The 27,647-nt window shown below is 38.0% G+C and overlaps 2 protein-coding genes and 1 long non-coding RNA gene across 4 annotated transcripts; 2 read left to right on the top strand and 1 right to left on the bottom strand.

The window, feature by feature from the left end:
• The first annotated feature begins 1,883 nt into the window (after positions 1 to 1,883).
• On the top strand, positions 1,884 to 16,032 carry LOC131790187 (next to BRCA1 gene 1 protein-like). 2 transcript variants are annotated; one of them, XM_066160722.1, is made up of 17 exons: positions 1,884 to 2,117; positions 2,219 to 2,281; positions 2,517 to 2,535; positions 2,988 to 3,010; positions 3,757 to 3,879; positions 4,137 to 4,743; positions 5,117 to 5,340; positions 6,150 to 6,264; positions 6,928 to 6,994; positions 7,686 to 7,997; positions 9,030 to 9,141; positions 10,193 to 10,249; positions 10,499 to 10,632; positions 11,895 to 12,016; positions 12,369 to 12,701; positions 13,213 to 14,156; positions 14,734 to 16,032. In XM_066160722.1, the coding sequence occupies exons 1-17, from the start codon at positions 2,022 to 2,024 to the stop codon at positions 14,929 to 14,931; spliced, it is 3,549 nt and encodes a 1,182-aa protein (XP_066016819.1). In that variant the 5' UTR covers positions 1,884 to 2,021; the 3' UTR covers positions 14,932 to 16,032. The 2 variants fall into 2 exon arrangements, with proteins under 2 accessions (XP_066016819.1, XP_058963353.2); XM_059107370.2 differs by having other exon boundaries at positions 12,366 to 12,701.
• LOC131790188 (uncharacterized) lies at positions 15,693 to 19,292 on the bottom strand. Its single transcript, XR_009340674.2, has 3 exons — positions 19,055 to 19,292; positions 17,506 to 18,868; positions 15,693 to 17,400 (listed from the first exon to the last, which is right to left on the bottom strand). It is a non-coding gene; the product is annotated as an uncharacterized lncRNA (long non-coding RNA).
• Positions 19,293 to 19,503: 211 nt separating this feature from the next.
• LOC131790186 (vesicle transport protein USE1) lies at positions 19,504 to 25,811 on the top strand. The gene is made up of 7 exons (XM_059107369.2): positions 19,504 to 20,282; positions 21,237 to 21,286; positions 22,149 to 22,227; positions 22,598 to 22,775; positions 23,613 to 23,649; positions 24,177 to 24,339; positions 24,955 to 25,811. Exons 1-7 carry the CDS (start codon positions 20,172 to 20,174, stop codon positions 25,135 to 25,137), a joined length of 801 nt encoding a protein of 266 aa, XP_058963352.1. The 5' UTR covers positions 19,504 to 20,171; the 3' UTR covers positions 25,138 to 25,811.
• Positions 25,812 to 27,647: the final 1,836 nt, after the last annotated feature.

The following is a 27,647-nucleotide window of genomic DNA, read 5'->3' as shown; positions in this document are numbered from 1 at the left end:
CCCTAATTAATATTTTTCTTAATTCTCATCACTTGTATGCGTGATATTGTATTGATATTGTAAGGAGAAATTCTGTCTTGGTCACTCATGGGAGTTAAAGGGTCAAGAGGGAGTTCGAATTAACTGATAATAAATGACAGGAAAAATGGGGTGAAATCCGAGGGAAATCGGATCTTGTTCAAGTAAGCGGGGCTCTACTGTACTATGCTGAAAGAATTTTACCAACCCTTTAGCCCATAAGAGTAATTAACATCTAATTTCTCCGCTCAGTATCTCCGCTAAATCAAATACTAGAGTGATGAGAAACAGGGATATAATCTCCACCTCGAGAAGCTCATAATTGTTAGATGAATTCTTCTTGTCAGTACCAAAGGAAATGTATAATAAAGAGTATGCAGAATGTGGTTACTGACGTCATGGTGTAAAAGGTTTAGGCGTTAATTTTTATTCAATTCGCTATTCAGGCGCTTCGATATGCTGTTAGCTTGCGAGGTCGACTAAACACTTGTTACAAGCGTAATATCACCTTGGGCCAATTTTCTCAGCATCCTTCTACTTGAGAATGCCATGATATTTAATGAGGAAATACATTTTTCCTCACTGATTGGAGTAAAGCGATAAAATACAATACAGGTAGAGGGATTTTACCAACTGAATGTGTTAAGGAGGCTTATTATTTTTGTTGAGGGTAAACAGCAGCGATTTTTGGTCCCAATAAAGATATTGAAAAAAAATAGAAAGAAAGAAGTGATTAGCTAATGCTATTCACCTCCGAACAGCTGAAGAGAGAAAATCGCGTGGCGACAATTTTATTTTTGACCATTTTTTTTTATGCTTGATTGACAGAAGTAAATTACTTTTTTTTTCAGTTTCTGTGTGTTATATACTAATCAATTATTCACCTCAGTGTCCTTGAATAGTGGTGGATATTTGGTTTTTTAAATATTGTTTTATCATAGTTTCGTTATCAATACGGGCTCCGCAATTTTTCAAAATGAATTGCTTAGCTACCGTTTAAGTATTTTGAAAAGTATTGAAGGTTTTGTTAATCAAACAGACGCACCAAGTAATCGGTGTTCACGAAAGTTGAGCGAGCAACCACTCCCCCCCTTTCCTCTGAGCAATATTTCCACAGATAAAATATCTTCTATTTTTTTTCCACCATTGAAGACATTAAAAAGCAAATGATTTCGTTCAAATGATTATGCTGAAAGTGCATTTAAGTATGAAAACTAATCTCGTACCCAGATCCTACCTTCTAACTGTAACTGAAATGTAGGATCCCTTCTGTATCCCCTACCGACCGTGGAGGATCTAGGTACGAGAGTGTATGAAAACATGTAATTGGAGGGGGGCAGTGGGGAAATAAGCCACCTATTCCCCTATTTTTACCACCCTCCCCCCCACCCCCCCCCCGCATCCAAGCTACCCCTGTGCACTGAAGTAGCGCTCCTTTACCCACTAATTCACCTCTTCCCCCCCCCCCGAACTAATTTCTCTAGTAAAAAATTTTTCAATCTGCTTTGCTAACCGAGGGAAGTGTTCCAGTGCTCTCTCTAAAACTGTAAAGTTGTGAAAACCTGTTGAAAATCTGAAAATTGTTGCGCGTTTCGGCTAATTTGACCAGAAGTTTTCGTCTTTCATACTTGCTACAGTCTTGAACAGAATAACGGAGGAAAAAAAAAGGATTTTATCCAATAAATCCTACTGGTTCTTGGAGTTTAATTAAATTCGGCCCTTTCAATTGATAAGATCTTAGTTGAACTTTGTACGGATCAAAGTGCCCTCTTCCATCGAGAAAAGCCTGGGGTCGTAGTCATCCGGGTCTGTTATATACCATATTTGGTAAGTGAGTGACATAATGTGTTCATGAAGATTCTATGTCGTCACTTTTGTTTTGGTCGAAGGAAGTTGCTGAACAGGCTGATTTCTAAAATTGCACAGTAAGCGAAAGGGTTTTTACCCGTAATATTTTCGTTCGAAGGCTCATTTATTTCTTGGAAACGCCTCGAGTTATTCAAATGACCGACAGGGTCAAAGTAAAGGCCAGATTCAATGGCATTGCTCGGCGATTCGAGATCAGTTCTCCCACATCCTGGGAGGAATTAACGTTTCAAGTAAGTGTTTTTAAGCAAGAATTTCTTTTAGCCTGGTCTCTCCTTGGCTGGTTTAAATTAAAAGATTGTAAATCTTTTTCAATAAATCCCTTCTTTTCTAGATCAAAGAACTGTTTGATGTGCAAGATTTCACGCTGAAGTATATTGACGACGAAAACGAATTGGTAACTACATATTTGTTCCTGCAATAGTGTATGCTTCTTCTGCTGTAAACACTGGTTAACGTAAACGGAAAAAAACTATCGTATTTAATTCAAAGCACTCTTTGCAAAGATGTGAACTATTTATATAAGTTACTAGATGAAATAGCATTATGTAATGGTCTTCAATTTGGGTTTAAGGTTTTACATGTCAGTATAGATGATAATGGTTCTTATATCTTTTCTGTGTTACTTTCAGGTCACGATTGGAACAGATGGTAAGTTAGTGAAGGAGAGTAAATCGATGCTAGTCATGGTACATTTTAAACATCATAAGTTCGATTGCATAGTCAGAATTTCAAGCAAATTGTTTAGTTGTGGGTCAATTTTCAGCTGTTTCATTTTCGCTGCACTTTTTAGTTGGCTTAAATTCAAGTTACATACAAGTTTCGAACCCGTCATGTATTCTAGAATTAATATTTCTGTACTGGTTCAGGCTGCTTTCCATTTTTCAGAAATCCATTCGATAGCGAGGTTTAGAAGACACAAACAAATTAAACTACTGAAAAAAGAGATCGTTCAGTTTCCTTTGTTTTCCGTTAGAAATCTTTCTCTAAAGGAAAATTTTGAAACATTGAAAAAAGCTTACGATTTCCATTGTTTGTCGGTCATTGTTGTAAAAAACTAAATTTAATGTTTTATTGATATGTATTTTTAATTGGTGTTTTAGTGGAACTTGAAGAAGCACTAAAGGTGAGCTCTGAAATACCTTTTTATAAATAGAAAATGAGGAACACGGATAGTCATACTTGCAAAGGGGAGACTCCCATCAGTGAAGTTTTTGTTACTTTTGCAACTCTAACCCTTTACATCTTAACATCAGTTTGCATATTCTCCATACTGTTCTCTATAAATTACCTAAGGTGCTGATAAGGAGAATTTATTGAAAGATCAAGAGCTTCTTTAGTTGGTGATCATTTCCTTTTTTCTTTTGACCTTACTGCTTGATTCAGGAGTGATAGCACAAAATGTGATTTCCTCTGGATTTGACCCCATTTTTTCACTCATTTACAATCAGCTAACTTATCAGCTAACTTGAACAGGATTAACTCAAACTTCCCTGTAACTCAAACTTCAAGGAAACATACATTTAGCTAACCTTCCCAAACTTATCTTTAACACTCTTCTAAAAAAGCACAAATGAAATAAACTGTGTGTACAAAATTGACTGTTGATTGTGCAGAATGGTAAAAACATGATTCTTTCTTAATTCTAAACAGGATAGTTGAAATTTAATGTACACTAATCCTCATAACTTACACCCTTGCTAACTTGGACTGTTTTTTGTTCCCTTGAGTCAGTGGGGTTCTACTTCAGATCTTCTCATCAATTCTGCTTCAGCTTGTGATTTCCTCTGAGTTATTAATTCTCTTCCTTTGCTGTGGTTGTGCAGGGAATTTCAAATAGAGTGTCTTGTGTTTTTCTGGCTTTAATTTCAGGTCACTCAAAAAACAGGTTTATTTAGACTAGTAGTGGAGAGTCCCTATGTTCCACAAACATCTGTGCCAGGAATTGAAAGTCTTAAAGATTTACTGGTAGAAAGTGAGGAAGACACACCTGTGGTAAGTGTTGTTTGATGTCTCCATCATGAGATATCACTAACTTAGTGAGTGTAAGGTGTACAAGTTACAGTACAGTCCAAAAAGTAGAGTTTCTTTAATTTAGTCCTTCTGCCCAGAGTAGATTCTTAGGGATCGAAATAACAAACACTACACTTATCCAAAAATTAAGGACTTGTGGGTTAGAAAGAAAGTTCCTTGCTGCATGTGTGTGAATGCGGTAACCATTACAGTCAGTAAACCTTTTTACTTTGTTTCAGCTTCAAGCCCAGAAACGTAAGTTAATCTTCAACACTACCACTCCATCAGAGCTAAGCAGTGCCTACAAGACGGCAAAAATGGATGATGCAGAATGCCAAGAAACTGTAATCAAAGCAAACTCAAATTTTCAGGAAGCTGAAAAAGACTCCCAATTTGAGGCAGCTGAAAAGGAACCATTACCAACTGAGGGGAATGAAATAGTGAATGGCAGAGGTGATTCAAAAGTGGTAGATGAAACTGTGGAATCTGCAGGTGTACTGCAGAATCCTTCATCCACAGGGCCACCAATACATGAGAGAATAGCTGACGAGTCCACAGCTGACCAATATATCCCTTTAATTGAACTAATGCAGCCAGTTCCGAGTAATCCTTCCCAAGTTTCAACGTCATCTTTTGGGAAACCCAAAAGAGCTCCAAGAAAACCTAAGGCAAAGAGCTGCTATTTCCAGTTGGCTGAGAATATTTCTGATGAGTTGGCAACCATGAATGAGAAGCTTCACAAACGATTGCGGAGTTCTCTAGATGTATTAAAGAGTGAAGAACATGTTCCTATGGAAGGACTTGGAGATTTTGGAGAAGATTCATATGTGTTTGTTCCACAGCAAGGTGACTTAATCAAAAAATTATATGTAATATTTGAAATAAAGAAGAATGTTCTAGAAACTATTAGGTTTTTTGCTTTTTATCTCATCTAAATTATACCTGATGCTGACACTGGCCAAATTTTGAGATTCTAACAAGTAACATGACCTTGCAAAAATTGTCCTCAAGAAAGATTTTCAGTGTGGGAGAAAGAAAAATTTATGTTTTTCAGTTTCTGTGTTTCCAATCCCAGGTAGTTTGGATTTTGCAGTCAGATGCTTTACTTACTGTACTGAAGAGAACTCACTGACAAGCAATACACATAAATCCAGGAAAGACAACAAGATGGAGTTTTTTGTGGGTCTTGTTCTGAGCTCTTTTTTGTTATTAATCTCAGGTGATATGACCGCTATTACTGGAGCTGTGAAGGTAGAGAATGAGAAGTTGTTGTCTTCTCCCAATGAATCAAATGAAACCCAACCAAAAGCAGAAGGAGAAGGGGAAGTTGAAGTGACTGCCAATCCTGATGTTTTGAACCCATCAGCCAGTGGCAACAAATCTAATCAGGGCAGTGTTGATCAAGAAAAAATGGCAGAAGTCGTTCAACGAGTGGTGCAAGAGGTAAAGAAAGATGAAATAGAACAAACTTCTATGTGGGATGAAATCAGAAAAGTGATGAGAAAAAATACTATTATCAGATAGGAGAAAATTATTCAGTAAAGCAATGATCTTGGCGGGTGAGCTGGAATTGAATCGATTGCAGAAAAGAAGCCCAAAAAATTCAGGGTGGTAAGTTTCTAGGGATACTATAGTGCTGCGTCAGTGGGGGAGTGCAGCAAGGAAATTTAGTATTAATAATACTAAATGATAATAATTATCAATTGAGTTGATACTACTAAAGAGTTTAAAAGTTGAGGTTTTGTCAGCTTTTAAAATTTTTCCGGTAGACAATTTGCATTATAGATTCAGTTAATAACAATACTGAATTAACTTAGCCTAAATTATCCAGGCTTCAACAGGATTCAAACCATGCCTCCTAGATACTAGTTGGTGCTACTAACAACTGAGCTGTAAAACCACACATTTGGAGCCAGGAAAATTTTAGTGCCTGGTTCATCTTTTCCTGTAGAGGAACCTGATCACAATTTTTTCCTTTAATTGATGCTTTTTGAAAATGTTGGAGACATTTCTTGATATAAAATCAAATTCTCAAAGATGAAATTGCTTTAAATGTATCATACTCAATGCAGATAGTTTTTATTTAGCTCTTGGGAATTAAAGAGTGAACCTTTTTAAGTAAGTGCAGAGAGCAGTTTTAGAACATACATTGGATGACAACTCCATACAAAATTATTATAAATAAGTCATTAATCTTACTTATAAATATGTAAGCTAAGACTACAAAGGTTCTTTCTATCTTCTATATCCAGTCAGTGCCGCAAATAGTGGAGGCAGCAATGAAAAATCTGCAGCAACTTCACCTCAGCAGTCCCTCACCAAGCTCCTCGCCCACACAAACATGTGACAGGTTGGCCTGGGGTAAAGGTATGGTAATTATCCCTTTACACCATAACATCAGCATGCATATTCTCCATACTGTTCTCTATACATTTCTGAAAGTGCTTACAAGGAGAAATATATTCTAATCTTATGTCATTTTAGTCATAAAAAGTTTGTGGTTACTCTTGGTTTAGAAACAAATATTCAATTTCAGCAAAGTGTTGTTGTTTGTATGGAGATGCAGTAATGTCTGATGTGGATTTCAAACAGATATTTCCATTGTGCATTGCTAGTTTTTTTCAAACGATGAGGTTAACTGGGTACATGTCACTTCATGAAACTCTGTAATGGAGGGTTTTTGAAAATGTATACCCTCCTAGGTGCAGCTTCAACTGTAGTAGAGGATCCAAAGTTTGATGCCAAAAACACAGAAATGTGACATCTAACTCTTAACAGTGGCCAATTTACGCTATCAACTCAGTTGATAAAACAAAATTACCCTGTTATACTCTCTCAACAATGCAGCACCACGGTTTCTTTAGAAACTTACCCCCTTTTTTTATTTGTCTTTTGTTATGTGGATCTGTTCCTTGATGACAGGCATCCATGCTACAAGTCACACAATCAGCGATTCTTTGTCAGCACTTTTTATTTATTTTTTAAATCATTATTTTCATTATTCTAACCAAAATGTTGTTGTTTTATTAGTTGTTCATAAAGGTATAGTTTGTGCTTCATGTGGCCAAGCTGTCTGTGGAATCCGATACAAGTGCTGGTGAGAACAGAACAATTTTAATTTTTAAGTTGATGAAGGGTAGATGTGACCCAAGTGAAAACATTTATGTTGTAGTTTTTACAGAATTTCAAGGTCAAACCAGTTTTGTTCCAGGTGCATCAGTACAATTTGTAAACAAAGAAAAATCCAATCAAACACCTTCAAATCTTTTCAATCAGAAATTGTTTTAAACTTAAAATTTATGTTTCCCAGTGTTACAGTAAGGTGATGTCATTCGAAGATGTATTTCTTTAACCCTTTAACTCCCAGATCAAATTTGTAATTCTCTTTACTGTCAACCAAACAATTCTTATAATATTAGTTCAGGAAATTTAGTATTGGATCAACTAATTATCTCCAAATTGATATTTTTCTTTATTCTCATCACTTATCTGGTTGATATTGTATTGATATTGTAAGGAGAAATTCTGTCTTGGTCACTCAGGGGAGTTGAAGGGTTAAACTGGACTCTTCACTCTTGGAAGTGTTCAAGCATTAAAACAGAAAAGGTTCTAAAGGTGAAGACATTCTCTAGCAGATGCAGAAATTGAACTACAGTTCTTGTAAATTGTATATTGAGGCTACAGATTGGACATTGAGTAGGATAAGAATGAATGACTTATTTGGTCCAGTTCCATTATTAGGAGACATTCTTGGCTTCACTTTTTGGTTTTAATTTGTTTTTCTGCAGTTTCTGCAGAGATTACGACCTGTGTGAAGTGTGTGAAGGAAAAGAAGGGATTCACGATCCTAATCATTTCTTTGCAAAGCTGCGAAACCATGTGCCAGGAATAGGACTGAAAAATGGAGAAATGGTGCCAGTGTTGAAACATTTTGTGTACAAGATGACAGTTAAAGAAGGGTACAAAAAGGAGAAGAAAGAAGAGAGAAGGAAGGAAAAAGATGAAAAGAAGGAAAGGAAGAAGGAGAAACTGATCATTAAGGAAAGAGAAAAAGAGAAGAGAGATGTTAAAAGAAGGATAAAGAAGGAATGGAGGCAAATGTAAGCTAAGATCTCAGTAGTAATTCCCCTAACTGTCTGTCATACAGTTCTTGTGATGTTAGTTTGGAGAATTTGGTATTGTTTCAACTAATACCTGGTAATCCCCTAGGTTATATTTTTCTTTTTCTCTGCCACTTGTCCGCCTGATATTATATTAATATTGTAAGGAGAAATCTGTGTTGGTCACTCATGGGAGTTAATTGATTAACCCCTTAACTCCCATGCATGACCAAGACAGAATTTCTTCTTACAATATTAATACAATATCAAGTGGACAAGTGATGGGAATAAAGAAAAATATCAGTTGGGGGATCATAAGTTGATCCAATACCAAATTTTCCAAACTAACATCACAAGAACTGTATGGCAGACAGTTAGGAGAATTACTAATGAGATCTTGGGAGTTAAATGATTAAATAGGTTCTGAATACCTACACTGTAAGTAAACGCCTATGAAAAGTTCTGTTGTCCCATGCGGATGTTATGACTGTATGTAGTTGTGTTTTGTTTAGTAGTTGTGATACCTGTAATTTACTCGGATTACTTAACATCTCTGAAAAGTTCGGTTGTCCTGTCAGAATATCAGGACAGAAGTAGTTGTGTATGGTTTTAACCCTTTCACTCCCACAAGTGAGAAATTTCTCCGTACAATATCGATACAATATCAGGCATGTAGATGATGAGAATAAAGAAGAATGTCAATTATGGGATTATTAGTTGATCCAATACCAAATTCTCTGAACTAACATCATAAGAATTTTATGGCAGATAGTAAGGAGAATTACTAGTTAGATCTTGGGAGTGAAAGGGTTAAATTTAGTTGTTTTGATAACTGGAATTTTTGTGGACACTTTTGAAGAATATGAACATACATGTGGAAACCCAGTTGCAAGGACCACTGTGGTGTCATGAAATTGAGTCTTACAGCTAACAACAGTTGTGCAATTCTGACCAATTATTTTCCGTCAACTACATGTAGCGTTGTAACATTTATCTGACCAAAAACTATTAACTTAACTCTTTTGACGACAGACGAGAGAGTGATGCTGACACTTCTAATGAGAGGATGGGAAATTGCCTTAATGCAGAGTTCATAGCCGATGCCAGCATACCTGACGGTACAGTTATAAAGGCAGGACATAAGGTGAGACACAGACGATTGTTATTCAATTTGTGCACTAGCCGTATTAAATTCACCTTTTGGGCTTTAGATTTCACGTATAGTGTCAAGTGACTTTTGATGTAAACAAACACCGAAAGTTCGGACATTGAGTCGAGCTTGCAGCACATGTGTTCGAACTTCGGCTTTGGAAATTTTTCTTAAATAACTTCTCACTTTCAAGAAACGTTTCTTCGCTCAAAATTGGTATCTTTCTTTTATTATTTATTTGATCGTGCGTCAAGCAAGTTGTCATTTCGCTGCCGTTGAAGCAGATTCGAAGAATGTCCGAACTTTCGGGGTTTGTTTACATCAAAAGTTACGGGGCACTACACGTGAACTCTAAAGCCCAAAAGGTCAATTACAGTATGATGCGTTATTTGGTGAGCGAACCTTGATGAAATTTACCGGCGAGCAAAAACTGTATTAAGTTAACAGCACTAAGGCAGTGATTAAACAAACGCAGCCGTAAGAAATTCAAGACGATCGACGAATTTTCTGTGTAATTTAACCAACAGTTTTTACTATAAATACAATGCTCATCCACATAAACAATGACCGTTCCTCATGCTAATTAGACAGACGCGTCTACAGTAGACGCGTATGCTTTTCTGTCGAGACTAGTCTGCGTCTGGTCTCAGACACGCTCTACACGAGTTTGACGCGCACATTTTGGTCCCCTTCTCTTTTAGCTGCGCTGTAGTATGGCATAAACCCTGTTTTGATAAAAACCATGGATTCTGAAGAACATTGAAAAAAATGTTTAATTGCAACCTTTTCATTAATCAATGTGAAACACTAGGTCTAAAATGTTTCTTGGCATTTCATCAAATCGAATTTTCAAATTTACAGTTTTTGCGATTAAATTTTGCAATATTCTCTTCAAAACATAACGGAAGGCTGCCTTTTTCGTTTGGAATCTTCGTGGCAGTTGGTTCCAAGCCAAATATTCTGGATTGTCTTCAAGGGTATAGTTTGAACTTGATGCACGGCTAGTATTTCTTAGTAAGTTTTCAGTTTTCTCTTTACTTGCTAGTTTCTGAAACGTTGGATTGTGAAGAACAAAGGTCGAAAGTGGAATGCTAAGACAGTGGTAAGACTGTTGTTTTGAATAATTCATTTTGTTGATGGCAGATTATCTCAAACCGTAATATTTAGAAAACGACGAAAACTCCCATTTGATCCATATGCCCTTGCAGATACCTCTCCTACTCTGTGCGTGGCTCATCTTGTTCACTCTGATGTTGTGGAACGTTCTTTTGGTTATCGGTGCCCAACCTTACATGTGTAGATATTGAGTCTAAACTGTTTTAACATTCTGCTGAACATCTTCTCCTCACAGCTTCAGTGTCTAGAGGGTAACATCCTAGTTGCTACAGAAGAAAACAAAGTTAAGGTACCGTCCTTGAAACTAGATGAAGAAGGTGAACTTATGGTGCCGTTCATTGCTCCATTAGCACCTGGGCGTTATGAAAGGTATTTGAAATTCGTATCATACAGAAATTTTGTCATACATATATCAGTCTGTACATTTTACAGTCAGTAAGAAAGACAACAGTTATGGAGCAGTGAGGGGGCAAAACGCATTTTATAAAAAGCTAGGGTCTCAGTTTGTGTATGTTGAAAACTTCAGCCTCAGTTGTCGGAGTTTGTCGTTGATAAAAGGGGGTAAGTTTCGAAAGAAACTGTGGTGCTGCGTCGGTGGGAGAGTATAACAGGGTACTTAAGTGTTATCAACTGAGTTGATAGCGTAAACTGGACACCGTAGAGAGTTTCAAAGCTGACGTTTCGAGTGTTAGCCCTTCGTCACTCGCTAACGCTCGAAACGTCAGCTCTGTCGTTGAAAGTCCGTTTTGATTTTTAGCATCTCGAGCTATTCTCACTCCTCTTCGTTTTGTTAGAGCGCATTTCAGCGAGTCCTGGTGCTCATCTTTTCATCCGAATATATGTTTTCATTCATACGCAAATTTAATTTATTTTCACCAGTACCAAGCCTCGTTTTGAAAAAGAGGGCAGAGGTAATTCGGAAACGTCCTCTTAAAATAGTTAATCAGAAGAAAGGGAATTATCACAAGAAACTAGTGAGAGCTCAAAGTTAAAACACACAAATTTTTTTAAGCGCTATAAAGCAATTTTCAACTGAGTGCTGAAGGTAATCCGGAATTACATTAGTTTTGTTCTATTCGCTCTTTGATTAGTCCTGAAAACTTGCGACACACTCTCAACCAATCAGATACAAAGCTAAAACCAATCACGACTTGGTCGCCCTTGTTTTCCCGCGCTTTTGGCGGCTTGGTTGTTTTTACTTTGAGATCTCATTGGCTCTTTAGGATATCTTCCTCTCTACTGATTGGCTGTCGTGGCTACTTTGATTTTGGTTGCACCGTTCTCAATCGAAAAGTGTTCTCAAAACGTATGTGAACAAGTCGCAATTGTTTCTAGTTTGGCATCCGGTTGGTCTAAATAGTTGCGCGAGTTCTCTGGACCAATCACTGAGCAGAGAAGAACGAAACCAATGCAGTTGTGGAAAACTTTCGATTTTGAATTGAAAATAACTTTGCTTCTTCGTTGTATTTTTTCAACTTTCCACATTGAATTTTTCTTTCTAAAGTGATAAACGTTAAGTTACATAGCTCCTTAAAGAAGTTATGTCTACCTGAAAATAACGATGTCTTGAATGCCCATTCACTGTACTCCTCCAGTGTCAAGAAATAATTATTGATATATTTTTGTTGTAGTAAATGGCAGCTGTGTCATCACAGTATCCCATTTGGCCCTCTCTTCTGGTGTCAGATTGTTGTTGAAGAGGAGAAAGTTGAAAATGAGATGCTGCTTAATCAGGACAGCCCAACAGAGACAGGTATTATTCGTCCGCTTCAAACAGTGTGTGTAAAAACACTTATTAAATATTTAGTTAATTTTATTTGTTAGTCAGTTAGTAAGTCAGTTCTGTATGATTTAGTCATTCGTTAATTTAGAATGTAGTAACTGTATGAATTCAAATTTAAGCTGTCGTGTGAGTTTTCCAAATTGTGACAATTATCTTTAACTTTCTTGAGTGAACGTGCCTAGTTTGACCTTAAAGAAGTCTGCGGCTGCTGATTCTCAAAACGGTTTTTTTTATCCACGACAACAGCTGCAGGAAATATATTTTATGAATATTAATTGTCAGAAGTCTTATGTCATGTTTTTTTTTTCACTCAAACAAGAAGCCCCCAAGTACCCCAGTTATGATAGCACCACCCTGATTAACAGTGCATTCCCTGAACGCGACACCTCCCCTGTCAGGAAGCTTGTGGAGGACTTAGTTCTTCAGGAACCAATGGCCGAGGAACCGGACGAAGCATCGGGATCAGACGTATACCTTAGTTCTACCGAGGACACAGCAGAATTCGAGAAGATTAGGCTGCCGTTAGAATCTGTGACCGTGTCCTGCCAAACTGCTCAGTTCTCCGAGCTGGAGTGGGATGCAGCTGGGTGTGGCTTGGAAGTAGAGTCCTTTGACGGAGCTGAGATAGAGGAGCTCGTGGCTTGTGCTGTGGAAGGTGTGAACTCTTGTGATGGTTTTAAGGGCATAGGTTGTTCACACACATTTTTTTTTTTTATGTGCGCTGGGAAGGAAGTACTCCCACCTCCACTCCCTTGTGCTCTCAATCGAGACATTCTCTCATCTCATTCACGTTCTTGGCGATGGGCGATGATAAAAGAGAAGATAAAGGGGCTCTTGAAGAGTGCTTTATTTTCCAACATAAATCTTCTCTGGCTAATTTTTTTTCAAACTGTTTGTGTAGAAACGAGAAAAAGAAAACAAAGAGTTTAAGCATAGAAGCGAACGCACGAACACATGGATAATAAGCCCAACAATAGGCTCAACGAAGGACCTAACTGGTCAAAATGTGAACGATAAACCGAGAAAAATATATATAAAAAAAGCGTCAGTAAACTACTGTTGTAAGGCTTCGTTCAGCATCTTTCTCGTGTGTCGCGAACAAAGATTATCGACCGTTGAGATGTCACATTGTTTTCTCTTAAAACGTTTTAATTTTGTGTCCACAGATGCAACAAGTGACGTCGAAAGCGTCGCCACTGATATGTCCGACGAGTTCATGGTGGTACCCGTCCCTCCTTGCTTTGACCCAAACGCCCCCCTGACTGCAGATCCCTCCCCCGTAACTGTTAGTGTCACAGAATATAAGCAAATGACCGAGAGTCAACAAAGAGCATTTTCATTTACCCTCAGCGATCAGCCCCCTCTTAAAACCGAGCTTGATAGAGTTCCTGGTACTACTTTTTTCATCGATCAAAGGAGTGTGAGAAGTGACGACACTAGTATGGAGACAATTTCCAGGACCACTGTCGATGAGGATGACAAAGTGTTTGAACCGTTAAATGACTCAATCCCACAACTTCCTGATCCACCTGTGTCAGAACCACGGTTGGAGGGTCTTATAGCACCGGAGGAACCTCCAAGAGACTTGAGCTACGAACCCACTCAACCCGAAATGCCCATCATAACTGAGCCTGTAAACGTCCCTGCTCCTGAACCAGCGGCACGCAATGAGGACGAAAGTGATGTTAATGAAGATGACAACGGTGATATTGATGATGAGAGGACGGGGGCTCCTGCAGTACCAGATGTCACCTCGCAGCCAATAGCAGCACAGCCTGTCTCCAGCAGTGATGAACCTGCTCCTGTTGCCTTGCAGCCAGAACCATCCTCTCCTGTCGTGATGGTCCCTACTACTGTTCCCGTTAGTGAAGTCATGGTTGTGAAGCGAGTCCGTCAGAACAGTGCTAGTAGTGATTTTGCTTCCAGTGTGGTGTCCGATGTATTGTCCACGGCGATAGATGCCGCAGCCAGCGCAGGAAGGGCTGTTTACTCTACTGTGGAGAATTTCCTTTCTGGTGTGCCAAAACCTGAGGCGACTGCAACATACAATCCCGCGCAAGGATGTGAAGTGTCCGTTAATCGGCCATCAGAAGCGGAACCATCTTCTAATGTAAGCCAACCAGCTCTCAATTTTCCTTACGCTTAGAATTTTAATTGAAATATGGGTTAGCGCATTGAAGGTGTCGAACCTCTGGTTACTTTAACTTCAAACTATATAATTTGAATTTCGAAACCGAATCGGAAGGTATGGACTGAACTAAAAAACGCATGATATGCTTGCGCGGATTTACGTTTCATTCGTCACCAGTTACGTTTCTTTTTGCTCTTGCGAGCGAGAATTTTCGTTTTGGATGAACAGTGGTGCCCAGGCTACAGCGCCTAAGCCGCACGCAGTTGCAAAGCCCGTTCACCACTGTGAATTGTACAATATAACTTTATAACTTTATTATTTGTATAGCGTAAAATACATGGTACATGATCTAATGCGCTTAAAATGCACAATGTTTCATAGCCACAAAAGTCAACCCGATACGAATGCTATTTTCCTCGACACCCAAGCTTTCCTGCTTTTATTACGGCTATAATAAGCTATGAATTTTCTTCTTCTAATGCATGGAATCTTCACCTGATTGTCGTGGTAAATTACCTGTTTTGACTTACATGATTTCTACTCCTTCCCCTCACAGGAGGCTCCTGTAGTAAACGAAGTAACCTGGCCTCCTGGTCGATCCACTTCTACCTGCCATGAATGTCTAATGGAGATGGGCTTTTGCAATCGCAGGCTCAACGAACAGCTGCTGGAGAAACATAACAACAATGTAGCGAACGTTGTCAGTGAATTGTTGTCTTTAACTGACAACGACTGGTCGACGCGAAGGCACTAAAGAAGAAAGCTGGGCGGCTAATTTTTATCTTCACCTTTTATCTGTTATCTTTGCATATATTTATGTTTTTTTTTTCTTCTATTGGGAGCGGAGAGTCTTATTATTTCCTTTAAATTTAGCCCTTTGGACCTCGCCTTGAAGACCGAGAAGGCAAGAACATCTACGCGTTTTGAAGCTTTGTCTTGGGTTTTGCATCCTAAGGGATTTAGCCAAAGTTTTCAATCTTGGTCGATCTTCTCTATCCAAGGCTACCGTTGTTCCTAACAATTTTAACGTTGCTTTTATTGCATTTTTCTCTCTTGCCAAAGTAGTATTTTGTAGACTCCTCTAAGTCGCAGATAGATTTGCACGTTGCTGAAATAGCTCCTAAATACTGATATAGCTCCTGCAAACTTCGAAAAACGCTATGCAATTTGGATGAATTCGAATAACTCGGATTAACTTTTATAAAAGGTTGCTTTGCTTATACTTGCACTCAAGAGTCGTGGGGAAACTTTTCAGTCTTTAGGGTTGTTGGTTTTAGGAAAAGGAACGGTCCGTGAGAAGTTAAGGTTTTGGCCCTGCAGGTATCGCTTTTCATTTGTTTGTCACGCAAACTTAAAAAGTCACGCAAACGTCTTTGTCAGAAGCTCTCTAGCCGACCGCACTTTCGAATGATCATTTTGAACATCTTTGTTGCGGAAGGAATCTTCAGGTTCCTTATTTGTATATCGACACTGGAACGGTCTGTAAGCAGAGGTACATTGGTTAGGAATTTGTCGTTTTGATTCTGTTTTTTTTTTTTCATTAAGGATGAATCGCTAGCCAGGTCGGCGTGTCTTAATTGTAACGCGGAGTTCTTGGGCAAATTTTTTTGAAAAGATATAGTTTCAATTTCTTACCTGGCCACTTGTCATCTTGAAAATGAACACGTCTTCATCTTCATATGACCAGTCCGATATATTTCTAATTTGTATACTTGACTTTATGGAATATACGTAAATAGTTATATCTATGAGGGTCACTGGATTGACTATATCCATGGTCAGTTAAGACAAGCAGTGTTAGTGTGAGCTTAGAAAATGTAAATAAATACTTGGCAATCTGGGACCATCAGTCTGACCATTATGTTGTCTATGCGTGTACTTAAGCTCACCATTGGGGATGTGTCATGCTACTTTTTTGTTCGTACCGCGTTTTTACAGCATTTCTGTGATTTTTTTTTTTTTGAACGGTCGCGCGGCAACATGAAATCGACTTGTATATGATGAAAGATCAAAATGTTGTGAATGGTGAAGTCATCTATGCGTTTGCTCTTCAATCAGCAACAACCACATCAGTATCAGTAGGTTGCGCATACCTTGGATCCTCAAGTCCTTACCAGTACATATTTTTCTCCTTTTAAACTTTTTTTACACTTTCCTTCGCGTATAGTTTTAATTAAAAGAGGAAAAACAGGGAGCACTTTTTGGCACATAAAAGTTAAAGAAAGCATATAGAATTATTTCTCAGGACCGGTTTCCTCAAAGTTAAATTAAGAGAAGCCAGAGTCAGTGTGAAGTCTGATTTCAGATCTGAAAGCTTAAAAAGAAAATTCAGTATGATTCTTTTTGTCTATATCTAATGATTGGATGGTTTAGGAAAAAGGAGAATTATCCTATTAAAGGCATTTGACCAAAGGAGCAACTTGGCAAAGTGTTTTGACCAAAGGGATGAGATAATAAAGAATAAGAAGGAATTTCATTTTGTTATGCTTCAGTTGAAGTTATCACAACACCCTCTTATAAAATATCCTCAGGGATTAAATGATAATTTTTACAGTGTCATTCGCTCGGGATATTCGATCGTGTGACGGAAACTTTCCTTTTTTAAAATTCGTGATTCACCCAAAGAAAGGGCAATTTTGAATTATCTTTGTCATCTCAGTTGGCGAACATGGACGTTGCCGCCGTGAACAGTTTCTAGTTGGTTCGTCACTCAACGGCCAGATCGCGTGACGAACTTAAGGAACATGTACGTTATCACGTCTCTTTTGCAGGTAAATTTGTTACGCAATCGAGATTAAACACAAGTGATCACGTACTCAAAACCTCGGATGAATTTTCGTGTCTGACTAACAAGTCAAATTTCTAGCCTAATTTTTCAGGTCTATGTTTAAGCTTTGCACACACATCCACGACAAACCGCTTTCCAGAACTTTAAACTCAGGATTATGTTACACCGTGATGATCCATCATCTAGGCAAGCGTAATTTGTGATTTAGTTCACTTCGAAATGAGACGGGATGACTTCTGGGGCGAAGACTGTGGTGTTTGTGACTGCGTTTGAGCTTTTATATGGAAAGGCCATCTTCGCTGTGTTTCAAGTTGAATGTTGTCCCTTCCAGTGACTTCCGTAAAATTGGTGACTTGCGTCTTTTCACCAGGCGAAGTATCCGTATGAAGATGATTCACATAAGCGACACTAATTGGCACAGATGCCATTCTTTTCCTTGTAAAAGAAATAATCTAAATAAAAGACCTGACGCTACAAGAGCCTATCGGTTGAGGCAGAGGGTCAACTAAGGTAAAGAGTACATTTTACTTTGCTTCTTACCTGACCTTTTTGCAGAGCAACTCCTGAATTTTTGTTCGATTTGGAACCGACAATCGTCTTTGGAAATTAGAAATTAGCGTCAGGAAAAAACTGGCTGGAAACGTCAACGTTTTCCGAAATCAATTTGACAACACTTGTTCCATCAATCGCATGCACTTAATGAAAGCGACGGGAACAGAGATCGTTCTCGTCCTCTGAAATGTCCTAGTGACAGACAGCCTTTGTCTAGGAGCAGCACCCAGATCCGTCATGCAATAGTCATGAAAAATAGATATTGTTCTCGCTTGATTTGAGAAACAATCACGTTTGTTTGTTAAGTCTGCATTACGGGATATTGATCTAATTTTTTTTCGACCACAACGACAGGGTTGACTAGAAATACAATACAAACACCATAATCCTGTCACTATTTACTGTAACCAAATACAACGTAAGAAAAACGACTATAAAATTATTTTATTGTTAATCATCGCCAGGATGAATGTTTTCGGCAAAATGCCGTCTAACTTCATAATTCATAATGCATACAGTTCTTTGCTACGCTTACTTGCAAGACAGGCATTATATAGGATTTCCGTTACTGTTTACGCAACGAGCAACTTATGTTTCCTCCCACACGCTGGGATATTGAGATGATTCTTCTAATTCTAGCGTCTGCTTGAACCGAGTGCAAAATGCAGAAATTGGCTTCCAGGATGTACACTGGAGAATTCATGATAACCGCGATTTATTCAGTCTTTCCTCAAACTGATTTCCGAGATAAAACATGTCAAATTGTTACACGTGAATCCTGAACACATGTTGTGATTTTGAACCTTTGATTACAAGGGAGCATCTCATTGGCGTGACGTCTACCCCGATCTCGACTTCCTCATATGAGAAGATCAAAGATTGGCTGTTATTTAGGTTCACGTGCCACTTTGTTTAGTCAGGCTTTTCAGCACTTCGCGCAATTGACACATACATGAAAGAGGTCACGTATATTTTGAAAGGATTCGATAGTCAAGGAGACCGAAAATGAAAAAGGTGTTTCTTCCCTGTTAAAATGCTTCGTAATCACTTCCACTCATATAAAATTTAGCGTATCTTGCAAATCCGTGCTTAGGGACGATCCACGCACTCTTTAAACCGTTGTTCACTTGGCGCTGATGAGAAAAATGGCAGACTCTGGAGGGAAGATTGTAACATCGTTTGCACATTACAGATGCAACTAGAAAAAGGCCTTCTTTCTTGTGCAATATCCTGATTCTTCTCATATTTTGCCAGTTCAGTACCATTACTTTGTGCTTTCGTTTCCGACATGGAATTTCTCTCCAACTGCTTCACATACGCTGAACTTATCGGAACGGAAGCCATTTTTTGCCTGTGGAATGATAGATACAATTTTTTAACTGTTATCATATTTGCACGCATAACGCATCGATCGGCCCTTGGCATAGGGAAATATTTATAGATATTTTCGACAATATTATAGCCAAAATATAACCAAATACACATTTTGACTGCATTCGGTGTAACCAGCTTTGCTATTAAGACCAAGTATACTCGCCTTGATTTCTCGAGTAATGCTGAAGTCCTCAGAATTTCACAAGTACGTAAACAGGATAAGTACAGCGAATTGCTCCTGGTTGCGACGGATCTAAAACCTTTCTGAAAACACAGGTCTCTTTAAAAGAACGGGCGTGAAAAAACGGAACTGACAAGTACAGACACAGTTCTCTTCTACCCGCACAATACTTGGAGATCGATTCATATAAAAACATTGTTTCATAATTTCTCTGATTGACGTAACCGAAATACACGTCACAAATTACCTCTGAGACATCCGAATATTTATTCACCGGGATACATGCTAAGGCATGCCCCTATCTGTATATTTAAAGTATGTGGTCATTTTAAGAAACTGCCTCGAGCAAAGTAAGATTTTCCCAAGGGCAAGCTAAAAGAGATCTAATCTGAATGTAAATTTTAAGTTAAGATGGTATGGTTGTCACGCTCTCGAGAGATGTCGCGCAATACGTGATAATTGATCGAGCGCCGCACACGGACGAGAATACTTAAAAATTCCGCATGATTCCAATTAATCCCTACGTCTTAGCAAAGTTAAACACATGGCATTAAGAGAAAACTGAGCGGAATTCAGGGTATCAGTGATTTTCGTTTCGAATTATAAGAATTCTGGGGGTGAGAAAAACTCAGTAATTATAGAGGCTTGTTACTCTTTGCCTTGCCTTGCGATGAGTTGAGGAAGTTGTAACCACATAACAATCAAAACTGCGAAAGATGAGGCATTGGGCTGTAACCACCCTTTCATATGACGTATTTCCTGAAAACGGAATGATGTTGGTGTCCAAATGTTAAACACATTTCTTATATCAGGAGTCCGTGACTTCGCAATAGGCCTGCCATATCCACAATCGAGTACAGCCCCAGGGGAGGGGGGTAGAGGTGTGCTATCCGTGCTTCAAATCCTGACCCTTAATTTTATACCAAACATACCATTTTTCACACCTCTACTGAGTTCGTCATTATAGGAAAGGGGCTGGCCGAGAAACAGTCAGCAATCTTCCGGTGCTCAGCTAAGCTGTGAGCCTACACGATGCACCACAATTCTATGTGATACACTACAAGTAAGCTTATACCCATGTAAATTTAAAGTTGCCAACATGGCGGCCTCGAAACTGGAAATAAATTTTCGGCGACTTTTAGAACGATGTGAAGCTATGGCGGAGGAGACTCAAGAAAACAAAGAGAACGTAAACTGGAGACTAGATCGGGTAAGATTACATCACTAATGTTAATTCACCTCACTGAAAACGTTTCTATTCCAAAACATTATTGTTAACGACTTCACGTACATCATGATCTTTTACATCACAGTGATTGATTTTATACAATTTGTACCGTGTTTACTGGTTCATCGTGAGTGACTTTTCCCACAGACAGGGAAACAGTTTGCTTTCAGCGCTTTGAGAAATTTCCTCCTTTTGAATGAAATAAACAAGAGAAATGCTTGACCTAAGGCGATAGAAAAAAATATATAGAAACCATTCATTGATTTCAGTCAATAAAAGTTATAAAAACAAGTGATAACCTTATTGGTGCAACATATTAATAAAACCTGGAAACTACTTACTGCAACATCATTTTTTTTATCATTCATTGCTCATGAAATTACTAGAAATATAAACGTAAGGGGCCTTGCCAGATAATATACATAGGAGGGAGGTATTAGGGTCTACAAGAAACTGCAAAACCATAGAAAAAGTCATTAAAAACCGGAAAACTGCCAAAAAAATCGATCAAAACCAAATAACCAAAAAATTTTCACATCCCAGTATCAAACCTTTTTAATGATTCAATACAGTGGTGACAAGTGGAGCAAAAGGAGGTTTCACAGTCATACGAAATCAGTGGAAGGGAAAAATTGCACCAAAAAACAACTGAATTGACAAACAACTCAAATCAAAATGGAATCAAATTTGCCATGCTTAGTACAATTTAAACTTTTTAACCCCCGAGAGTGACCAGCACGTAATTTCTCCTCACAGCAATACTGCTGAATCAAATATGGAGGTTATGAGAAAATAAAAATTGGTTGTTAACTAAAGGAGCTCTTGATTGTAAAACAAAGTCTCCTTGTCAATACCAAAGGGAAAGTGTAGAGAACTGTATGGAGAATATGCACACTGATGTTTGCAGTTTAAAAAAAATTACTTTTATGTTCACAGTATGTATCAACCCTCCAGAGACAAGTCACTGAACTACGGAAATCAAGCAAGTGGGTATTTAAAAACACTTCAAAATACTAACCAGATTCCCCTTTACGCATCTCCTGGCAAATAAACCAAATATAATTTGATTTTTATCAAGAAAAGGGTCTCTTGTAGACTGGAATGTCTATGTTAAAGCTCAAATTTTAGTTTGATTCAAAACTTTTTTTGGAGGGGGGGGGCTGAATATCTGTTGTCCTTTATCTCTACCTCAGTTTTTTTTTTTTTTTTTTTTTGCAAAAGGTCTGAGAAACAAAACAGGAAAAACTCAACTTGTTTCATAACTACTTAGACATTAGATATGAAAATTGGAATTACAACAACTATATCTGGTATCAGTGCCCATCAGCTGACAGGATGTAATTCAGTGGAACAATACGTGGGAGATGTTAATATTAAGTAACTCTGGGGGCTCAATGATAAAGCTTGTCTTTATGCTCTCTATTTCTCAACATGCAACTCCCTGATTGTATGTTTGAAAGTTGCTTCAAACCTCTGATCCTTTGTGCTTTCCATCAGAGAACCAGTGTCTTTTCACTAAAAGGGGAATTAAGTATTATCAACTGAGTTGACAACTTAAATTGGCCACTGTATAGAGTTTTAAAGCTGATGTTTCAAGCATTGGCTCTTCATCAGAGCAAAAGACAAAGGGCTGACACTCAAGACATCAGCTTTAAAGCTCTTTATGGTGGCCAATTTACATTATCAACTCAGTTGATAACACTAAATTACCCTGTTGTGCTCTCTCACCCATGCATCACCACTGAAATTTTCTTTAGAAACTTACCCCTTTTGTTCTTTTCACTAATACTTCTTTATAAACAGTGTAGTGGCTTTGCCATTCTCTTGAAATTTAATCTTATTTAACAGCAAACCAAGTCCTGATGCAATGAATGAGTACACCAAGAAGGTGGAGTTTCTGAAAGGCTTCATTGAAACTCATAAAATGGTAAGACTGGCAATGGATTTAACAGTGACTAAGTTGAACTTTAAATCAATATTTTTTGGCACTAAAGAAACACTCTCTATGAAGATTATATTGACTTTTGTTTTTTCAGGCACATAAATCCAGCCATACTTAGCTATGGAAATTCTTTGTGATAAGATACATTTATGGGGGTAAAAATGAATTTTCAAACTTTATCTAGCTCCCAGCATATGAATTTGTAGTCCAGTAGGTAGTAAGCTTAACTTATATGCACAGGTTCAGTGTAGGTTCGAGCCTGATCACTGTGCTAGGAGGAAATTAGCATGCAAATTTATTTAATAATGGCTGCTGCATGATTATCAATTAAGTATTAGCTGGGGTTTTATTCCAGAAATCACCAACTGAGAAGCTGATTGCCAGCCAGCAGTTGGTGAGACCATTGAGTCAGCCACCCACCCAAACTAACCGCGCAGGAGACGCAGGACGGCCATTAAATAAAGGACAAGAACTACATATCAAGGCAAAATCACAGATAAATAGGGAAATGAGAAATGAACTGTTAGGAACTGGTAAGAACAAACTTCTAAAGCTTTTATTTTTATGATACAGCAGTGGCAAGCCCAAGGCAGGGGTATGGGGGTGCAAACATCTGACCTACCCCCCCTTCCCACTCCAGACCATTGGTTTTTTTTTCACCTCTTGCCCAACAACAATGAAGGAGAAGGGTCAGTGAGTGTGGGGGTAGGGGTGCAGACTGGCTCCCCACTCCAGAGCAGTGGATTCTTTTTTCACCTCTTGCCCAACAACAATGAAGGAGAAGGGTCAGTGAGTGTGGGGGTAGGGGTGCAGACTGGCTTCCCACTCCAGACCAGTGGATTTTTTTTTCACCTCTTGCCCAACAACAATGAAGGAGAAGGGTCAGTGAGTGTGGGGGTAGGGGTGCAGACTGGCTTCCCACTCCAGACCAGTGGATTTTTTTTTCACCTCTTGCCCAACAACAATGAAGGAGAAGGGTCAGTGAGTGTGGGGGTAGGGGTGCAGACTGGCTCCCCACTCCAGAAGAGTGGATTCTTTTACCATTTATCTGATTCCAATTTAGGAGAAGGGTCAGAGAGGGAGAGGGAGGGGGGTCTGGACTCCCCCTGTATCAGACTGTAACATAATTTTTTACCACTAGTCTGACACCAAGTTTTTGCAACGACAGGCTACTCAATATGAAGTATTGAATATTCACTTCTCTTTAAATGGTTTTTGGTTTATCAAGGCTGTGGTGTTGGAACCTCCCCCTCCCTTCCCCCATCAAAAGATTCCTGGATTCACCCTTGCACAAGAATTGTCAGTATATAATCTATGAGCCTTGTAACTGTTAAAAAAAATTTTGTTTATTAATTCTCCTTGAAATGTAGACAGTGACAAGAAGGATCCTCTAGGCTTGCGGAAGAGGTAAGAACAGTCATTTGCTTTATTTGTACAGTGTCATCTATAAAATTTATTTTGTCATTTAGAATGAAGCTTTGAATGATTTTATTACTTATTGATGAATAATCACAAGTTTAATCAACTGCATATTTGGTACTATTGTTCCCATAACACTGATTTACAAAAAAGTTTAAAGTATCCTTTTTAATTTACAAAACTTATATTAATAAGATCAACATGCATTAGAAAAGCATATAAGTATACAATTTACGAATAGTTTCTGTCTTGTGGTGTGTCTGTTCAACAATAGATCACATGTAATTTCATAATAGGGTAAGGACAAAACAGTGATTTCAACTTCATATGCAAGTTGAAGAAGTGAATGTTAGTATAGTCTCGCCTTTCAAGTTTACCTCCCACTTGGCTTCACTCACCTGAAAAGTGGAAAGGAAAAAAATCATACTTGTTCTGCAGGCTAACCAGTAAATTACACACAGCATATATAATGTTTATAGTCAGATCTGATTCTACTTGGCTGCACTTCATTTCAGGGCAACAGGTGATAAAAGAGAAACCAAAGATGGGAGCATAGACACAGTGTTACAACATCACCAGAATATGCAGGAAAATATTGCAGAGGAAATGATCAGAATGGCACAGAGCTTGAAGCATACATCACTCATGGCCGGTAATATTATTAAAGAGGATTCAAAGGTGGGTTTTCTCTGAATGCAACTGGGTGAGAAGAGCATGTAGTTCTCTTTGTTACTCCAGGTTCCTTAATCCTTTCAACCTTGACTAGCATCTAATTTCTCCTTAAAATATCAGCCCTGAATTACAAGTTGAGGTCATGAGAATAAGGGAAATGATCACCAACTAAAGCAGCTCTTGATTGTTAAACAAATTCTCCTTGTCAGCACCTTAGGAAATGTATAAAGAGCAGTATGGAGAATATGCATACTGATGTTAGGGTGTAAGGGGTTAACCCTTTCAGCCGTAAGTGACCAGCGTCTAATTTCTCTTTACAATATTACACCTGAATTACACATCAAGGTCATGAGAGTAAAGGAAATGATCACCAACAAAAGAAGCTCCTGATGATTGTGAGCCCTTTACACATGAACATCTGCATGCATATTCTCCCTTCTGTTCTCTATACATTCCCTTAGGTGCTGATAAGGAGAATTTGTTTAACGACCAAGAAAATGCGAAGCAAAACGCTTACCAAAATTACCCATTCCTCTGCAGGCTACTTCAAAGTGCGAGTGAGAAAGATTTCTGAAGTTTCTAAAATGCTTTGAAATGATTTTTTTCATTTTTCTCATCTAGACACTGGAGAATTCAACAAAACTTGCAGACAACAATTTCGAAAAACTGAAAAGAGAATCGGAAAGACTCGAAGAGTTGACGCAGACGCCCTGCTCCATGTGGCTCTGGATAATGATAATAACAGTTTGTGCTGTCTTTATGTGGATGATAATGTTTATCAGACTTTTTCCGAAGAAATATTGATGCGAATTATTATAGAATTATAAATATGAAATGCATTTGAAGGGCATTGGGAAAATAAAAACTTGAAAAAAATGACAATAAAACAGCTTGAACAATCACGCGAGCGTGTGAGCGGGCTAAAATAAATTTCAGCCCTCTAAAATCTCAAGTTTTGTCCTGCGAAATGCGCCACAATGCCTGAGAAAGTGATGATGATAAGAAGTGGACGTCACAGGAAACAGATATCGGAAAAGGAAGAGCGAAGAAAAGATGTAACATGTTAAGTTCCAATTTTAAGAAACTGTGTACGGTGTGCATTTGCGCTTGCAATTTATGCTGTAATTGAATAAATTTCTGTCGAGGTTTCCTTGCTAAAAGGACGTAAAACTTGGTGATTTCACGTTTTTGTTTTCTTTGGGACGCTTGAGAATTGTTTCTAGTTTTAAGGCGCGCGCGCTGTGTCATTGTTTTGCTCAATAGCTGTTTTGTTTTCCTACGTTCTTGTTGCCGTCGCCGCCAAGGTTTCTGTGAGTCCCTAATGGGTGTTCTTCGTATCGGTTTTTGTGGAATCTCAAATTTAGGCTTTATATTTTTATATTTGATTAGAATCTAAGATATTTTATCAGTTTTATCAAAGTCGTAAAAGCAAATTTCAATTTCCTATCAATAAATTTGTTTGAAATCCTTTTTCAGTTTCAGGGTCACCTTCTCGATAACAGATTTTCTTTTTTCAAAATACCGTGACTCTTGATTTATTTCCCTTTGCAGGTGTGAATTCATCACACACAATGCCATTATTTCTATCTTATTTTCGTTTAACTGGCAAGGTACACCTGGTATCCCAGGTATCCCAGGTGTACCTTGGCTGATGTTTCAAAAGGTAAATTTTCTTCTTGTTGTGAATGACAAAAAAGGGCAATAAGGAAACTGATGGCAAATTGAGGGATTACTTATACCCCATTCACACCAGCAAAACATGTTTTGTTAAACTGGTTTTCATTGAATGAAAATTATAAACAGAGAACTGAAAAACTTGATTTTCCATTGGATTCAAGTACTAGCTAACTTGTATTTCCAATGTGCTACATTCAAGTCAAAAATATTCGGTTAAATAGTTTCTATGAAGAAAAAAAAAATTAAACTGTGTTTAACAAAACAACTTTTAAACATGTTTAAGCTTTGGTGTGAATGGGGCATAAGTTCTCGAAATGAGTTCAGTAAATTAGCAAGTTGACTCTGAAACAAAATGTGTTCGTTAGTCAAAAATGAGCGAGAAAAAAACATTACAGTGCCATCGTAAAACTTTTATTTACTGTTTTGTTCCAACACCCGTGGTCGGTTTCAGCAAGAGGACATTGGCATCTAAGCTATTACAAGATTTTAAAATGATTTAAGTTTCTATACTCTTAAGTTTAATTTTTTTATTTATCTGTTTTTTTTTTCGTTAGTTGGCGGCAATGCCCTCTTGTTGTTGAAGAAGCAATTTCCTTTAAACTCAAATGCCTGGTTAAGGGTGTTTAAAAAAACTCGATTAAGATTAGATGTACCGTCACATAAACCAGTGAAACCAGTGTTTGTTTAGAGGCGAATTTATGCGGTGGAAATTTTTTTTGATGAAAACGGAAACTTGTGAAAACGTAAAAATTGTGGTCAGTAGAAAAAGAAAACCTATTTCTTTGACCCAATAACTGCGCTAAATTCGAACCTACTTTTCAACTCAGTGTTTCGATTTGTAGCGATATTTCACGAATCAAATGACGATTAAGAATCGAAGAAAGTGTCTGAAATTATCTCATATTTGCTCACTATATGAGAACAAACCAAGTTGACAAACGAGCGTCTCTAAAATGTAAATGAGTTATGCGACACTTTGTTGAGTCAAATGACGACAAATAGTCTCCTTTAATTGTGTATAATTCGACGGCTAAATTACTTTGCGATGGTTGTTTATTTTGCTGATTTATGTAACGCCATGTTTTCAATTCGCACAAACAAGTTTGTGGGCAAAAGTTCAAAGTCTGGCTGAACATGACGCAAGAAATTCTTCGTTATTTCTCTGGACGAGGAATTTGGTTTTAAGTGTAATGTAATTTAATAATTCTTTAAATGAAAAGGGAGATATTTTATGCTTCCACTCGATGTAACACAGGAATACCGAAAAAACTGTTATCCTAAATTTGGTCCTTTTGAAATTCAAATTGACGAATTTTTCGTTAAAATAACGCACTTAAAAATGTATTATTTCACTTGCGGAGTTTAATTATCAATTTCTTGAAGTTTTCGGCAAAACAAAAATTTTAAAAATGTGCTACTGGAGCTCAGCAACAGTCCTCCCATTGACATGCCCCATTTAAACATTTGCCATGCATTTAATAACGGGATCGTAAGCTTATTTTCCTCTTCGAATACTGTTATTCACACTTTATGAAGTCGATCGTTAATTTGTTTAGTAATCATTTGACTGTCCCTATATCTATATCTTTCAATTTTTTATGAGGAGCGTTGTTTGGATTTCTTCCGATGATGATAGT

This window comes from Pocillopora verrucosa, chromosome 13 (genome assembly GCF_036669915.1).
Source record: "Pocillopora verrucosa isolate sample1 chromosome 13, ASM3666991v2, whole genome shotgun sequence".
Classification (NCBI taxonomy): Eukaryota; Metazoa; Cnidaria; class Anthozoa; order Scleractinia; family Pocilloporidae; genus Pocillopora; species Pocillopora verrucosa.
Note: the sequence above shows the minus strand (reverse complement) of the source record. Positions and strands in the feature narration are given on the sequence as shown.

Excerpts from the sequence above, each read along its gene's own strand:
- LOC131790187 (XM_059107370.2), top strand. The coding sequence starts at position 2,022 with ATGACCGACAGGGTCAAAGTAAAGGCCAGATTCAATGGCATTGCTCGG. Across the intron at positions 3,011-3,756 it reads AACTTGAAGAAGCACTAAAG|GTCACTCAAAAAACAGGTTT; the intron begins GTGAGCTCTGAA and ends CTTTAATTTCAG. Across the intron at positions 7,998-9,029 it reads AAGAAGGAATGGAGGCAAAT|ACGAGAGAGTGATGCTGACA; the intron begins GTAAGCTAAGAT and ends TTTTGACGACAG.
- LOC131790186 (XM_059107369.2), top strand. The coding sequence starts at position 20,172 with ATGGCGGCCTCGAAACTGGAAATAAATTTTCGGCGACTTTTAGAACGA. Across the intron at positions 20,283-21,236 it reads TAAACTGGAGACTAGATCGG|TATGTATCAACCCTCCAGAG; the intron begins GTAAGATTACAT and ends TTATGTTCACAG. Across the intron at positions 22,228-22,597 it reads TCATTGAAACTCATAAAATG|AAATCACCAACTGAGAAGCT; the intron begins GTAAGACTGGCA and ends GTTTTATTCCAG.